Consider the following 17,496-nt stretch of genomic DNA (forward strand, 5'->3'; position numbering starts at 1 on the left):
TCACCTTTCTTCAAAAAGCAGGCACCAGTAATACACAGGTTTTGGCAGGGGGGAAAAAAATAAACTGTAGTTGGATATTTCCTGAAGCACTGAGTACATAATAAATGTACTTATGCATTATAGACCTGACCTATTAACAAAGCATAAGCAATACCAAGAGTGAGTGGTTATGTATGGTTTTTGTGCTTCTTTCATTAAAGCAGACAAAGCTTTAGCATGTTCCTTTTTCCCCTTTTTAATTAAATGTACCTTGCTTTAGAATAATCTGAAATATCTACTAATATATAGAGAACCAATATATGACTTTTGTTCAAATTAATGGATGCAAAAAAGTGACACCAATGGTTGGAAAACAAAGATAGTCAACATTCGTGGAAGTTTTATGCAAACACATTTTTAAATTGTATCAGAAGAGGTTCCTCCCTGACAGGGTTGCACAACCCACATTGATGCATTTCTGTCCCGCGGCATTGAACTTTAAATGATAAAGACTGGCCTTTAGAGGTCCCATTTCCCTGATGTGCTGAGTCATAGTGATAGACACAGCACATACATGAGAATAGAGTAATTGTCCAGGACAGCTACAATGAAATCCTGCCTATGAAAGAAAGAGACTGAAAAAAATAAAATAAATACAAGGTGGGGGGGGGGGGGGGGGGGGGTTGTTTATCTGCCTCAGACAGTTTCAGTTTATCGAAAACCCCCCTCACACAGGGATTGTTCCCTCTTTCTCTCTTGTCAGGCTCCTGAGGTGTCGAGGTTAAGACAGGCGAACTCCAGGGGAGACAGGAGATGAGGCCGGCGCCATTACAGGAAGTGCCTTTCCATAGTGAAACGTCAACCAGTCAGGTCTGGTTTAGTGGTGGGTGGCTCTGAGAGAGTGTGTGTGTGTGTGTGTACATGTGTTTAGAAAGACAGGACTGTGTGTGTGGAAGAGAAGTGGGCACCGTAACACCGGACATCAGTTTTGCCACATGACATATTTTCTGTTTTGTCGTGTGAGTGTGTGGGAGAGGTGTAGGTACTATAACACATATAACCAGAAATCTTTGATTACATAATAGATATAATGGTTTTTAAAGGACGTGGCACAGAGATAAATGGAAAAAAGAAACCTTTCTTGGATGTTTTTGGAAATGGTCATTTTAAAGCAGGACTTTTTCAAAAGAAAACGGAGAGTTGCAGGTATAATGCACTTGTTACTTTTAACAGAAGGGTGGATAGGTGGGGCTGAGGTTTTATTATCTCAGTCTGCAATTAGCTTGAAGCAATCAAGCCACTAATGAGGGATTTTCAGACAGCTCGGTGAGCATAACAATAATTATAAATATGTAGGGGTTTAAAATGAGGACCGGTTAGGTCAATGTCTGGTAATTGCTCAATATATTAAAAAAAAAATGTGCGGAAACAAGGGTCAGAGAGAATTCTGGCCGTCAACAGGGTGAGAGCAGTTGAAGAGTTGGATAAATAAGTTACTTGAAAGATGACAAGATTAAAAAGTTGTGTGTGGCATCTGATAAACTGGGTAACGAGTGGAACCTAAGGGCTGCAGCCACAAATTCACCAACACTTCCTGTTGTAGAGCTGTACCAAGCAAACGCAACAGTGAGGAGAAGGCGAGTAAAGGTAAAACGATACACAAGACGCAAAGTCAAGTTTCTTATAGTTGTAATAGCCCATCTTGTGTGGTCCTTCAAAGAAACTCAGTTTATATGAATGGAAGTGTGTGGCGCAAAATGCGAGTCTAAACATTTGCTGGCAATCGGTAAAGAGAGAGGTTAGAGCAACACATGGTTGGAAGCAGTGTTAACCTTTGAAAACCAAGGAGCACCATGTTCTTTAAATATAAATAGCTGCTTTTAAAGCCAATAGGATCTGGGCTGCACTCCAAAACAAAAGCTTTGTAATCACAAAGAAGTTCTGGATAGCGTCGTCGAACTGTGTCCGCTCTCTGAAAGCCACTTCTTTCATGCCCCTGCTGTCTTTGTGTCACTGCATTAAGTGCATCTCACAAAGGAATGCGATATTCTTATGACAAACTTGCACGTTAAACAAGATCTAAATGTTTGTCTTTGTTGTGTATTTTTGAGCCTACCTTGCGAGTGCTACATATTGAGGAGCGTCTTCATTTTTCTCTACTCAGACTTATTATGATGGAGAAAATATTAACAATTATGCTGCTACGCTGTCCAGCCAACTTTTAGCACAGGAGAAATAGCTGGTGCTCTTGTGAGGTTTGCAGGACTTTAAGTCTTATCAACTGTGCCAGTCATGCAGGCCCTGCAGTGCGACCTCTGTGTTGTATGACTTCAGTCACCTGGGCTGGTGGCTGATGTATAATGCATGAAGCTGGTGGTCCAGGCCGAATCCCCTCCCTCGTCTTTATGCATGAGCCGGCTCATTTCAAAAGTGTTCATTCGTATAGCTCTACAGGAGCTCCCTCCTTTTCCTTAAGTCTCATTCCCAACTAAAATGTGGGGCAGCGACTCCTGTCCTGGGATGGCTTGGATCATTTTTTTTTCTCCAACATTGCAGTGATATCAAAATGCTATTGGAATTCCACAAGTTAATTTCAAACTGCCAAAATAAATTTCAATAAATGGAGAGAAAAACTCACTATCATTTCTAATATATCACCTATCACCATACAATGGTCATCCAAGTGTACATTCATTTGCATGTTTGAATGTATGAATACTCTAAATGAGTGCTATCCAATATAAGAACAAGAAAATCTGATGAAAATGGTTTCACTTTAAACCTGTCAGTTATTCACACAGTGACTTTGATGGTTTCTTTAAAAGCAAATTAAAAAGCTCAGTCCAAGAGGACCACAAAAAAAATATGAATATATAACTTGGAGACATGCTGACAGTTAAACATTTGTTCAAAAGTGATCCTTCTATTTTGTCTCGCCTCTTGACAAAACATTTCTGTACGTGTAGTTTCCACCTAATATTAAATATTAAACCCAACAGATGCACGGTGACCTCTCTGCCCTTGTGCTTCTTTATCTATTTGCTTCTGACTCTATACTGGTGTCCTATATTGGCTGTGCCCCGATGTGTGGGATGGCCAGGCCACGTCTACTTGCTTGGAAAGCAAATGCCCACTTTGCGCTGATCCCGCTCCAGAATCATTGTTGTTTTGTCGCTCCCTCTTTTCTCACTTGCTCTATCCTTCTTGCAACTTGAACTGATAATTGTAAAAGGTCCAGGAGATCAAAAACACTTGGTGTCACTCATTTGACCGAATCACCTCTAAAGGACACATTTCACCATTTCACAATGGGAGGGAAATAGATGATAAAGGCTTCTTTTACACTGAGATTCAACAGCAGTGATGTGAAGGAGCAACAGTAATTGCTCATCTATTGATTTGTTTTCCGAGAGTCCTACAACTTTGGCAAGACCACCAAAGTGGGTCTTTTTTTTCCCAAACACTGCCACCTTTGGGCAAGAAAGCTGTGACAAAGGTCCAACATATACCTCATTAGTATGTGAGTGGACTTCGGCTGTACAATCTTATATGCTCACAAAGACAACTTGCCTTCTCTGTTTTGCCCCTGACACGATCTCCAAAGGCAGAACAGAGGCAGAACAAATCCTGGCGTTGTTCCGTGTCCATGCCTTTTAAACGGACGACAAAGTGTAATAATGGCTGAAACAGCCCCGAAACCCCAGTAGAAAATAGGTTTAGGACAGCTGTGGTTTTGTAGGAGTAAAAATGCCAAATTGGAAATATAACGCAGGACAGTGTGAGGGTTGAAGGGTAGGAAGGACAATATCTTCAAAGAGAGAAAACCCTGGAGTCACAGCACAGAAAATATTACTGAGAAAACAACAGAAAACTTATTAAGCTTCCAATAAGATATGAGGTGGCATGAAGGCCAACCGCGTGGTCAATGTCCACCTATTGATTTGTTTTCTTTTGCTAGTACCGAGCCCGTCTCGACTCTACACCAATAACAGCTGAAGAAACCTGGCAGAGCAAGATGCAGCAACTCATGAACCTCACTTCAAAACAAAACATCGGCTTTTACTGCATATTCACTCAAAAGTGCTAAATCGTGCACATAAAACAGCATAATGTTTCACCATCTAACTTTGTGATGGTAGAAACTCCATGCAAGAAACGAAATGGACTCTGAGCAGATAGCCTTCGCTGATATAGATCTGAACAGCACAGAATGTATTATTCACGGGCGGAGGCAGTGAATGATGCTTGGGAATGAAAATTTGACTTGCTTGTCAGGGACAAGCTAGATATAAAGCACTTGGCAAATACAGAGAGTGCCTCATTTTTTTTGGCATATGAGGTATGTCAGCGTCTAATCCCGTTATACTTGTTTCTTTTAACTTGGTTCCACGCATTAGCACACGTGTCGCGTCGTTACCACTTTCATTTTGTTTCGGTTAGCAGTTATACCATGAAAGGACTAAATGTTCCCAATTGTCCTGCAACAGAGCGCGCACGCATGCACGCACACGCACACGCACACGCACACGCACACACACACACACACACACACACACACACACACACACACACACACACACACACCCACACACACCCTCATTAGATCATCAGACACTTGATACCCACTGAACTTACAGGTGCCATAATAGTTTGAGATGTTTGATAATATCCCCTCGTATCAAACACAGTGTTGTTTTCATTTTTTCTCACACTTTGTTTTCCTGCAAGTTGTCTTGTTACGCTTCACTTTATTTTTGTCTTTTATCGTTCTCACTCACTGTATACGTATTTGGAGAGTCACAAAAAAAAAAGGGCAAAGGTCAATTCAGAGGCAGGCGAAAGGAAGAGGAAGAACAGACAGATCTGCTGCTGATTCTGCCAAGCTTATTCTTCACTGTCTCATTACTGGGTGGCCACTGGCTGCCTGCTGGCTCTCTTTCTCCCTCTTTTGCCTTTTTTGTCTTAATCTCCCTCCACACACACACACACACACGCACACACACACACACACACACACACACACACACACACACACACAAAGCGATTTTAAACACTAAACAAACACACGGCGACACACCGACTGTTGACCGTGCCTACTCGTGCCACACTTCAACAACACAAGCTCTCTTCCTTTCTCTCACACACCCGCACTTGTTTCACTTTGTAGTTTTATCATTTTTTTTTTCAATGTGCCTGTGCCGACGCCCCAGACTCACCTCCTTGAAAATAAACACAATAAAATAAGCATTCAACCCTTCAACACCACTACTGCAGTATATTTTCACTACAAAGAGAATGCCCAGAGAAGAAACTGACCACGAGCAAATCACTCCCAAAAAGAAAGAAAAAAGTTAATGTAAAACCACAAATAACCATTTGCAGAAATTTTTTTTAAAAAAGTTTTAGGAAAGGAGAGTTCTCTGTTTTCCTTCCTATTATAAACTATAAATTTATCAGAAAGGTAAAAATATATATATTTATATAGAAAAATGTTTTCCACCTGTGGGTGGAAAATACAACCACCCACTGGGCCAAATAATAAAGCAGGAGGGAATATTTTGCAAACCTAAATATGTGTTTGTGTTGTTGCTTGTTAGATACATACAGGGAATACTGATGAAATGAATAGCAAGGAGGGATAGGCTTTTTTTCTCGCTCATCATCTCTCTATTCAGAGACTGTCTGTTCCCTTCTGTAGCTGGGGAAGAGGCTTGTAAAAATGAAAACAATTTTGAGATCAAATTGCATCATACCTATCAAACCATCGGCAAAACTTTTCTAATCTAATTTAGATTTGATTCAAAAACATATGCACGGTGAAAAACAGTTGGAAATATAATCTAAGACTATGTCAGCGACTTGCTTCAGTCTGAGTCTTTGTTTCAATGCTTCATTCTATTTGCCACAGACATAAAAGCTCCATTTCAATACACACGTTCAGCATAGCGAGCATTTCTTTCAGTATCGTAATTGTTTTTATCTCTATTTGAACAAACCTTGTCAACTAAAGTCGTACGGAAAGCTACTATCCTTTATACAATGATCTCTTCCCCACCTGAGAATTTATGATATATACTCCAGGAAAGCCTGTGTTCGTGTGGGTCAATTTGTGTTTAGTTTTTTTTCCCTGTCCATTTAAAAATAAAGTCTAATATCTACATCAAATGCATTCACACTTCAATTGCTATTCTCCACTGCAACAGGCCCTTTGGCGAACTGAAATACTGGGAACAGGACAGGTAGAGACAGAGGGGTGAGAAGTGTGCAGGACAAACCACGTAATAGTAGAGACATTGCATGAGAGACTAAAGCCCTGTTTACACGACAACGATTACCAGTCTATCCGCAAAACTTTCATCCGTGGCACCAGTGTGCGGATGCACTGTATCCGTGAAGTTTTTAATCCGGTTTCCAAGGTGGAAAGTTTCTTTCGCGGCCGCTCATCCCTCCTGCAGAGACTGCTGGAGGCTATTTAACCTGTTACTGCAGGTGCGCAACTCTGCCCCTCCCGTCCCCTTCCATCCCTTGTAAACAAACATGGTGGTATGACAGGTATGACGGTCAGTATTCTAGTTCTATCGTCCATATCAGTAGTTTTATAGTTGAGACTCACCCCCGAAAGCATCCGATGCGTCATCAGTCCATGCTGGTGTCGGGTGCTCTCTGCACACGTCTGTGTGGTTTCATTACGAAATCAAGCAACAGCGCCCTCCCATGGCCCGGCATACTACCTACATCATTGTCCCTGTGTCCGCTGCTGCAGCGTAAACACACTCCTTTTTGTTGTTGTTGATGGATTAGGTGCTGTCTCATGAGACGTGCAAACACGGCCTAGTGGAGCTTCATTGACGCACATAAAGCAAAAGTAAAATTAGTAAATTGAGGACTTTAAGGTTTGCTCTGGAGTCACCACTCACAAGAGGGCAGATGGTCTCTTGTCTCTCAACGCTCACACCAGTTGTCCATTCCTCTCATTGCTGCTCACTCCAATCACTCACTCCAGCACCTCACATCAGTTTCACAGTGTCTGAAGCACTCTCACATCAAAGAAGATATCCAGAAGTCACTGGGCTTGATTGGAGCACTGACCATGTATGCATCAGGACGAAGAATCGCATTAAAATTCACCCGCTGCTTTTTGACGGCGGCCGATTCAGAACCAGCCTGATCAAACAGTAGAGTGACTCCACCCCATTCCTCTTCGGGTATTAGTATGTGCGTCTCTGAACCTGACTGGCATTGAGCAGTGGCAAATAGGCGTGGTTCATAATCTATTTACAACAAGTAAATAAAACAGGGCATGCTGTTTGTGCAAGCGCTGGGGGATAATACAAATACAAAGGGTATTGCTTTTTTTTTTTTTCTTTCAATGTAGATGAGATTTACAGTACAGCTTTTATTACTTTCCTAATTTGATGGGTTGCCGTCTTAAGAATTAATCTCGATAAAGCGGTTTCAGTTACTGTTTTAGTCCTTTTAATCAGCATCAAAGGCATTTTCTTTCATCAGAATAACTTTGCAAGACCAACAGATATGAATACACAGTTTGTGAGCGATCACAGACAGAGAGAGAGAGAGAGAGAGAGAGAGAGGGACAGAGAGAGAGACAGAGAGAGAGAGACTCCTGTAACAATGAGGAAGATTACTTTACTTCAACATACAGGAGCCACGTCACACTATAGAAAAAGATACAGTTTGGACATTTAATGTGTGACTACATGGACGTTTCCATTGCTGAAGATCTGAGGAGTCAGGTTATGTGTTTTGCTTGTCCCCTGCTGATCCCACCTGTTCATTCATTAGGAGGTTGCAAGGGAAGGCGGCCTTCAAGTGGACTCTTTCAAGTGTGTGTAAGTCTTTTCTCTGCAGCTTATTGCTGAGCAAAGACTTCAAGTTGTATTATGCAGCTTAGATAAAGTCGCTAATAGGCAGCAGTGAAGCAGTCACCCCATGTGCACACTGATAGACACACCTGCTATCAACAATCCTTGGCAGCTGAAGTGGACACATCTGTTTGGGAAATATTTTGCAAATTGCTGAATGTGAGTTTGCACAGATCCCCATTAATGTGTAGCGGGACAACAAAACACCATGTGTGCAAACAACATGCTAAACAATAGTAACTGACAACGAACATTGTTTGACAATGCTTGATACAAATGGAAATGGTATGTCTCTGCTTTGCCAACAGCTAGAAACTGAAAGCTGGGAGCAAAATCTGGCCAGCGTTAAAGCTGATACTGTGTTGACTCTGACAGGAAAAAAGTAAATGAAAATCGTTACATTTTTGCTACTGATCAATCCGATTTTAATCGTGGAAGAATCTTTCAAAAAGGGGTTCACTTAGCTGAGTGATAAGAGCAAGTTTACCAGGTGAAAGAGGTAAGAAAAGGAAAGAATGTGGATTGAAGTGGGGAAGTGGTTGGTGAGTCAGTGTGAGGAATGTGCACATATGAAACCAACACTTCTGACCTCCTTTCTTCTTCCTACCCATAATGCTTTAGGGCTACAAATACAATTTGTTTGTGCTTAGCTGTAGTGGTTAAGGTTAGCACAAATATATATGCCACAAAAGCTGCTCTGCCTTGTTATGATCAGTCCATAGTACTCCAAGCACAGGGCTAGACACATCATATTCACAATTTATTCACAAAAATTTTGGACATCAGACCAGATTTCATCAATCAGGCATTTTTTTTCTTTAACTCTTCAGGATGCCCCGGGGGAGAATCCATTTGCAACAGTAATCACAGGGCTAAAGACGACAGTCAACTGAAAAGACAAGCATACAAAGAAGGATAACTCCCCGTGATCTTCTCACAACAGCATGAGCTGACAGTATCCCAGTGGCAACTTTGCCTTCTTTTTAACACTCTAAAACACCTCCCTGAGAAAAAACCAAAACAAAAGAAAAAAAAAAAGGCAAATCCTTAAACCAAGGGAAAAAAAACAAAACAAAACAAAACAAAAAAAAAACAGCAAACTGCAAGTTGTGTCACATCTCAAGAGTGTGCTTCATACGCTTGTCGGTCCCTCTCCAAGGACTCCCAGAGGACTGTGTGCAAGTCTTAGTGGAGCCAGATGGCCCCCATCTTAGGTATTCAGCTGCAGCAGTGGAGTAACAGCCAAGGAGGTGTCACAGTCAATGCTAAATGCACCCCGCCATCGCCACCAGCCCGCACGCACACACACACACGCTCAACATGGTACAGACAGCAAGAAAGTCGGTTCTGTCAGTGTCACATTTAGTTTAAATTTGGTTTAAAAGGCCACTAAGATGAGGTTCACAGTTTCAAAGTTACACAGCACGTCTTTATACACACAGACTATTTGTCAGTGTGTGTTTTTGTGTGTATTAAAATATCTGTTTTCAAGTTCATGGACCACTGCCTCTATATGGACTGTATTTAGTGGGTTATAATTCTAGTAATAAATGATGCTTCTTTCTTTTCTTTCTTATATATATATTGTGTTGTTGTTTTTTTTCGCTCCTTGGTGTTGGTGCCTTGATGCCTTTGTGCGTGCAGCTGTACACTCTCACAAATGTGAGCCATGGCTTTCCAGCCAAGTCACCCATCATAACGACCCACTTTCTACCTCTCTAGATCCCAGACCACATCCCCTCTGTTTACTGCGAATGGGTCCCATGTGCCTTGTCCCACATCCCATAATCCTTTGCCCCTGTTCCAAGAACCAATGTTGAGCTATTGTCCTCCTCACCTGTTTTACATTGCCAATCATTTGCAAGACCTCCTGTTGTCTCCCTTTATCTTTAGCCAACTTCTCTGCATTTGTTTGTTGTTTTTTTTTTTTTTACCCCTTTTTTGCTCCAATTCATCTTTACTTGAATTTTCTTGCTTAGATTCACACTGATTTGTCACTTGTCGTAATGATGGCATTAAAATAAGCTGCGTTACTCACAGCGTTATTTTTTTGGGTAACGGGTAATCGAACTACCATTTCCACCGTTACAACACACTTACCGACAATTAAATGTGGTGTGTTATGAAGTGTGAAGTGAAGCGAATCATTGATGCTGTCATCCAACTTGGCTCTCAGACAGCCAGCTGCAAGAGCTGCAATTGTACTTATTTATTAATTTTTTTCATTTGATGAGGCGGTGGGACAACCACTTAAGTGATGATGATTGCGATGGTATAGTAGGATTTCATGGCAAGCCAATCAGAGACAGAGTTTAGTTGGGCAGGTGTTGCTTGCACACACACACACACACACACACACACAAAGCGATTTTAAACACAAAACAAACTATCAGCGATAACCTGGTACTACTTTATCCCCATTGAGGTCAAATGGAAGAACGTAGTTGTGAATTGAACATTTTGTCCCAGAGTAAAGCGTTTGTCCACGTCTGTCATGAGCAACTCCAAAACGAGTGAAGTGTCTCTCACCAGCACGTTTCTCCAAAACTAGTGGACAATATCACTGTTGTTGACACTGTTGATGGTGACAGTAAACCAGGTTTTGTTCTTCAGTTTTATCTATATTGTGATTGTATTCTTTTTTTGGGGGGTATATCAATGTTAATAGTATAATCAAATTACAGTGCATGGACATTGGATATTTAAAAAAAACCCCACCAGCTTTGATGTTGATAGAGCAGTTTTTTTTTCACCTAACCAAAATAGACATAAGTATTTTTTTATCAAAATAAATAAAACAGGCTTGACTATGCAGTGAATAGACACTCCTGTAGATCCCAACCGACTGCTGCTAGGAGTTGTTTCTAACAATAACTAACCCAGGAGAACAGGCCAAGCTTCCAGTCTTTGGTCCAAAACCCTCACCACACACATAGCTACTCCCCAACCCATCGCTTGTGGATCTGACAGCCTGGGAAGCCTAGCTTGTGTGCTGCCAACCAGCCAGCAATAGCTCAGCTTCATCCAGCCCTGGAAACATGGCAGATGGCAGCAGGAGAAAACACGAGAGAAGAGAAAAGACACTGTGTGTGTGCGTGCGTGTGTGCGCATGCATGCTTTTTTTTATTTAGCTAACCAGGTGGATAGGCACTATCTTCTGTCTGTTTGTACATGACCAGTCAATATAATTTACAGACCCTGTTGGTTTCCATCGCTTATTTCAATACCAGTTAATCATGTTTTTTTTTTGTTTTTTTTTATCATTTCCAGGACAGTGGCATTAACATCCACAATATATTGACCGATATCTTCAACCAGCAATTATTTGTTCTGTCCTTTATAATCACATGGATGAAGCAAATAAGAAGAACAGTCCCTTGTTCCAAGTAAAGTTAGATTTACTTGGAACTATATTTGGAACTATGCTGCAAAATCTTTAAAAGTTAAGTTTCAGTTTCTTTTGGTTTGTGAAAGCGTACAACCAGCACTCACGCGCAAGTGTAGTATAGAGACTATAGGGTCACATGGCGTCATAGAAAAAATGCTACTGAGCTAAAATATGTCCACTTTACAACGTGTACTGTAGTGACTCACCTCGAATGATGGACAACTTGGCATTGACGGTAACCTCCCCCTCGATGTTCTCAGCCACGCATTCGTAGATGTTTTCATCTCGTGGTGTCCGAAGAGGCTGGATTCTGAGTACAGCACCGGCGCCCTCATCAAACTCAATGGTCTATGGGGGGAAATGTAAGGGAAAGATTTGGTTAAACAAATGTGTCATTCTGTGTGAAATACCTGCCATGTTTAATTTGAAGCAGCCTTGCATAGTTAAGATCAGTACACCACAGTAAACACAATATGAAAAATACAATGACAACATGGGTATCACTTTACTCTTTGTTTAACATGTTAGGTTAGTATGGAATTTATTTCAGGTCAAACAGTACACATACGAGTACAGAGTCACCACGAAACAAACAATCTACATGTTATCTGTGTCTTTGGTTTTCATCACTTGGTTATATTCATAATCACATCCTCTGATCTATGTAAAGCCTTTTGTTCTGAATCCTGTTGAAAGAGCCTCAAAAACAAACTCAGACTATCATCAGAAAGCAACATGTGCTGAGAATATTGAGTACAAGGAAGCCAAATGTTATGAAAAATTAAACAAAGTACACGTTTGAAAAGATTTCTTCATTTGAAAAATGTGGTAAAAAAAATAACACTTGGGATTTCACTAGGACACAGACAATCTTCATTTGTCAGGATATAAAAACCATGCATATGGAATCTGCCTATATCACCTCACTGGGGGGGGGGGGGGGGGGGGGGGGGGCATGCAGCACTGCAGGCTCTATGCCTCCCTTTCCTATTCTCAGAACTCCCTATCGGTGAGGTAGTCACCACATGATCAGAGGTGACTGGTAAGTCTCCCCTGGGATGGCCCCTTCCTCTCAATGGCTGCCACAGAAGAACTTCTGCTGGAAGTTCACATCTCTCTTGTTCTCCTGGTCTTCGATGGAGTAGGAGCAGGCCAGATCTGGCAGAGAAGGAGGCCTGAAACCCTGGAAGGCCTAAAATCTTCTCCTGACCCTATCAAGAGAATCAGCTCTTCATCAGAACCAGAAGCCAGAACCCAGCGTCACGTCTCACCCAGGGAAGACCAGACATTTTTCCCCGGGAATAAAACCTTGGAAATCACAGCTCACTAAACTCTGTCTGCCTATTTTCTCAGCAAGCAAAATCTCAAAGCTCCTGCTGAGAGCAGCCAGGACGGAGCTCATCAGATCCCAAGCTACCAGCTCTGCAACGCTTCAGCTTCTTCTTCTTCTTCTCCTCCTGCACAATACAGCCAACCAGACTTAGCACAGATGTGCCAACTGCAAACAGGAACACCAGCTTCCCTCCAGCCTGTTCAACTACCAGATCTTTTGTCAACAGAAAGCGTGGCAACTATGATTGTAGGACAATTCGTCCACAAGACCGCAACTCCGGACAACTCGTCCACGGACAGCACCTTCAGAGGACAACTCGTTCACGGATGAGATTTCAGAATCATTTTGAGAAAATAAACCTGGACAATGAACTTTTACATATTATTTGTAATTGATATTTTAGATATGTTTTCATATATCGAGTATATGTCCATATATACATAGATTTAATATAGTATCATATGGCTTTGTCTCTCGCAAAGAATGGTCTTCTTTGTGCACATGACAGGGCTCGCCCCCACCCGAAACTCCGGTACTGCCATGTGCTGCGCATGCATGTTCCAGCTTGCAAATAACTGTATCAGTCATATTTTAATCATGTTTATCATGTAACATTGCTACTCTGTGAGCCCCGCAGCTCGTTAATATGTCAGAAGGCGGACTTACGAGATGCACCTGAACGCATGGCTCAAAGCTGTCAGCTATGAAGCAGCGTTTTAAGTGTTCAACTACACAACCGATTTATTTTCAGAACTACATTTCTGAAAACCGTATTTCTGTGGACTATATCTGAGCCGGTGCAGGGTATGCCCCTGTTGAGTTTGGGCTCTGGGCAGCAGCCCACTTCACCCTTGGCAAAATCAGCCCATCGCTTGTTTTTGTATCAAATATACATAATCTTTCCAAATGTGTCAAATATACTTTGAAATCCAATCCTTCCAATCAATAATGCTGAAAAAAAAAAAAAATTGTCAGGGACAGGTTGTCCGGAATCACATGGACGAGTGTCTGGGGTTGCAGTTTTGGGGATGAGTTGTCCGTTCACCGGTAACTACTGGGCAGGAGATAGTTAAACATTGTGCTATGACCAGAACTGTGAATGAAATGTTGACCTCTTCTGTGTCAACAACTCCAAAATCCTCCAGGCTTTACTTGTAATTTTGGTAATTGTTAATGAGTTCAAATTCCAAATTAATTGTTTAGTATAGCTTATGATATAAGTCTAAGAATCAAGTACATTGGGACAGATGAAAAAAAAACAAAAAAAAACCCCAACATTTTTGTTTGACAATTAACAACCAGCCTTGCTGAAAAATGCAAATTAGATGAAAATGAGAATTTTTTGGGACTATATTTTGCCATATACCAAGATATAACATGAACAATTCAGCCACAGATACAAGACAAAAACAAGAAAAATCCTGCTTTCATTTCATCCAGCCTTTAATTATTCATAGGTGTTATTCAGCTGTAATGTCAAATAATTAGGTGCAATTCTCACTCCCTCAAATAGCTCAGATTCCCTTACAGCTCACTGCATTGGGAAAATCAGAGTTCAGGACTGCAGACAGCTATGCTGAAGAAACGGCAGCTCTCTGCGGCAGCTCAACTGAGTGCAATGAAGAAACTGAACAATATCATCAGACGTCAGTTTGTGATTGATCCTGTCTTCACTTTCAGAATAACAAATGCTGCTGCTGCCACATGTGCATTTGAACATGCGCCCTCTTTCGAGACACATGTCTGGTGTAGATATATTCTGTCAAGTTAGAGGAAATGCTTATTATCTCCATAATGTGTCTAGTTGGGTATAGTTCTATTAATAAAGCAAAGTAATTCCAAACTAAGACCTTGTTTCAGCTGAGCGGGAAGTTTTTGGATGTCTCGATTCATAAAAAGACAGCAATGAGCAGTATATACCAATGCAACAAGTAATCACACACAAGGTGATTTACAACACCTAAAGGTTTAAAAACATTTCGCATTTAAAACATAACGGAAGAAGCAAAATGGCTCAGTCTTCAGTGGAAACAACTGTTAGAATGTTATAATGCTGATTTTCATTTCCAGAGTTGGCCTGTTACCAGTTGTATTTGTCAAATTTATATCTAAAGATAGCATAAGACACACACAAATCTGATTTAAATACCTCACATGTTGCAGCTTTGTAGATTATTCTTGCAAAAATTGAGAAAAAGAAGTTGAATTTACTTGCATGATGATGCAACTGAGTTCTGTTCATTTCAAATCTTACTAAAACCATGACCTTTACTCTTGAATTGCAAATAATGTGATATCAGTGACTGTTTCTGACTGGAGAGACACTTTGGCATGAGCTGCATTTATAAAGCCATGTTTAACCTTCTTAAAACAAATTAAAAAAATACCTGAACATCCCTGGACCTCATAATCTAAGTAAAACATTAGAAATTAAATGGTTTAAACTAATTGCCAAGGGTATGAAATAGATAGTCATTTCCCCAGCATAGCTCTTTTGCTCTAATTTCAAACAAAGACTCACAGAAGATAAGTCAGCCTGTCAGTCTCACAGCAAACACTTTTTTCCGTGTCTGTCTTCCCTCGGAGCAGCTTACACCAGCTCAATGGAGGACTCACTGCTGAGATCTCTGAGCAAAGCATGACTTTGAGATACAAGTACAAGTCTTCAGCAGCCCCGCTGCTCCACTGCTGCACATCTCAGGGCTGAGCTGCTAATTAGGCTAAAAACACTGCAGAGCACGGCATCATGATCGATATCAAAGCAGCTGTCTGGAGGGTAGGGGAAAAAAAAAAAAATCCTAACTACTTCAAAACCCCTTCGTATTTTTTTTTTTTTTTTTTTAAATTCCATGCTAAATGGAGGAAAAGAAGCGTCCATTCTGCCGAGCTCCTTCTTGCCCTTGGCTTTGTTTCCCACTTAGCATGCAAAAGAGGAGAAGGTACAAACAGAACTTTTCTTTTTATTTTGTCCTCAGTGGAGATGCTGATCTCCCTCTGTTGATGTTGTTGTCATTTTGTGCTTTTAGGCCCCCCCACCCTCCCTTATGGGTGTCTTCACGCCGCAGTGTATGTGTGCATATCACTGTGCATTGTCACTGCCGTCATCGTTAACGAAAGCAACTTTTTAATTAAGAGACACTGAGCATCAATCAAGACTTTTAGAGATGCCATCTGGGATGCCTGCCGAGAAGTGAACAACAAACATCATGAATAACACATAAACACACTGGCACAGACAAGCCTGTATGCAAAGATCGGAAAAAAGATCACTAGATAATGTGACAATAGTAGAGCCAGTCGGGTGCTAAAGGGACAAGCATGAAGGAATAAGTGGGCTCTGCAATTCAGTTATTAGCAGCTCTTAGCTAATGCTGGATTTGCATGTTTCACAGGGGTTAGACCTTGTAGGTATGGACATTATAGCTCAGATTTAATCACACCATTACTCAGAATATTATTACGATGAAATTACTATCAATAAAAAACTCCTGAAAAACAATGCCTCATTACATACATTTTTACGTGACATCATTTTCCGAATCTTTCTCAATTTCACTCATCTAATCACACTGACATCGACTTACAGACCCAGAATGCACCTTGCTGATACAGACAAAGAGCATGTTAGTGAAATGAGTCCACTAAACAGCAGTTTACTCTTCATACATGGGAGACTTTATTACAGAACAAGGTGAAAATTCTGCTTGATAATTTGTGAATTATACTGTTACTATTGGAATGACATGCGATGATCAACTTTTATGTAACAGTGTGGGAATCCTGAGTAATGCTTTTGCCACTCTCTTGAATTCAACAGTGTTTCTTTCTGTAAATTTACTCCACCATCATCGGGAACAGTCGAGGTGCATTTGTTTTATGTACCAGATGCTGTGTGGACTAACAAAGGACATCTGCTGCATTGCAAAAAGCACAAGACCAACTAGTGGCCGGGCAGGCAATGTGCATGTGAAACTTCTCCAAAACTCCTAAGTAACATACTTGTTTTGTTTTTTTGTTTCAGCACTTTCAAGACCTATAAAAGAATACCAACAAGATGCATGATTAGGGTCAACCCCACCCACAATGCCGAAATGAGCAGCACATTTCAGTCACTCACCTCTATACGCTGGGAGTTCACCTTCTTCCCTTTCTTGTTCCAACTCACTCTTGGTTTTGGGTCCCCAGTCGCCTGGCAGACAAAGGAGACCACACCCCCCGAAACACCAATCTGGTCGACTGGAACTTTAGTGAAACGTGGTGCTGAAAGGTAACGGGAAAAAAAAGAAAAAGAAAACATATATTTAAGGCAGGGAAACTGTAGCGTACATATATGCTGAAATATGCAGAAGACACCGTCATATCACATGTGCACACGCTTAGCATTCATTGGCTTCTGTGTCTTATTCTCACTCTATACCACACAGCTCCACCAACCTTTGTGCTGTGAATTTATATGCTAATGTTGTGCCAAGGTGTGGATGATTACCAGCTTTAAAAGATCACTCCATAGGGAAAAAGATTACAGTTTAGTATACTACGAGTCCAGCAGAAAAAAAACTTCAGAGAAAAGCTCATTAAAAAGATGAGCCAGTAAAGAAAAGAGATTTGTTTTCATTCGACATTGTCTTAAGAGTGTTTGTAAGAACCCGTTGGTTTTTTTTTTTTCTTTCTTCCCCCTACTACACCGACAAAGCCATAAGCAGTAGTTTAATGCTCACTTGGACCACACACGGTAAACCTATGCCCTCATAAAGGTGCGGACTTTCAGTCAAGCTGTGGATCAAAAGTTTGGCATTCTGATGCTTCTGAAAGTAGAATTTTTCGCTCATGTCCGGGTTGCAGAAGGTTTAACACAACAAGCCTGACAGAAACGGAGAAAGAGAGAGAAAACAGAGTCTCCTGGGGAACTCGTT

The 17,496-nt window shown here is 41.1% G+C and overlaps 1 protein-coding gene across 5 annotated transcripts in view; it reads right to left on the minus strand.

Annotated features, from left to right (window-relative positions):
* Nucleotides 1–17,496, minus strand: part of ptprsa (protein tyrosine phosphatase receptor type Sa) — a 230,194-nt gene that overhangs the window by 102,312 nt on the left and 110,386 nt on the right. For all 5 annotated transcript variants that reach the window (XM_080506753.1, XM_080506754.1, XM_080506750.1 and 2 more), the window contains 2 exons: nt 16,701–16,843; nt 11,457–11,598 (listed from right to left, as the gene is read on the minus strand). In XM_080506753.1, coding sequence (XP_080362879.1) covers nt 11,457–11,598; nt 16,701–16,843 — 285 coding nt within the window. The remainder of the gene's footprint in view (nt 1–11,456; nt 11,599–16,700; nt 16,844–17,496) is intronic.

This window comes from Blennius ocellaris (genome assembly GCF_963422515.1).
Source record: "Blennius ocellaris genome assembly, chromosome: 12".
Lineage (NCBI taxonomy): Eukaryota > Metazoa > Chordata > Actinopteri > Blenniiformes > Blenniidae > Blennius > Blennius ocellaris.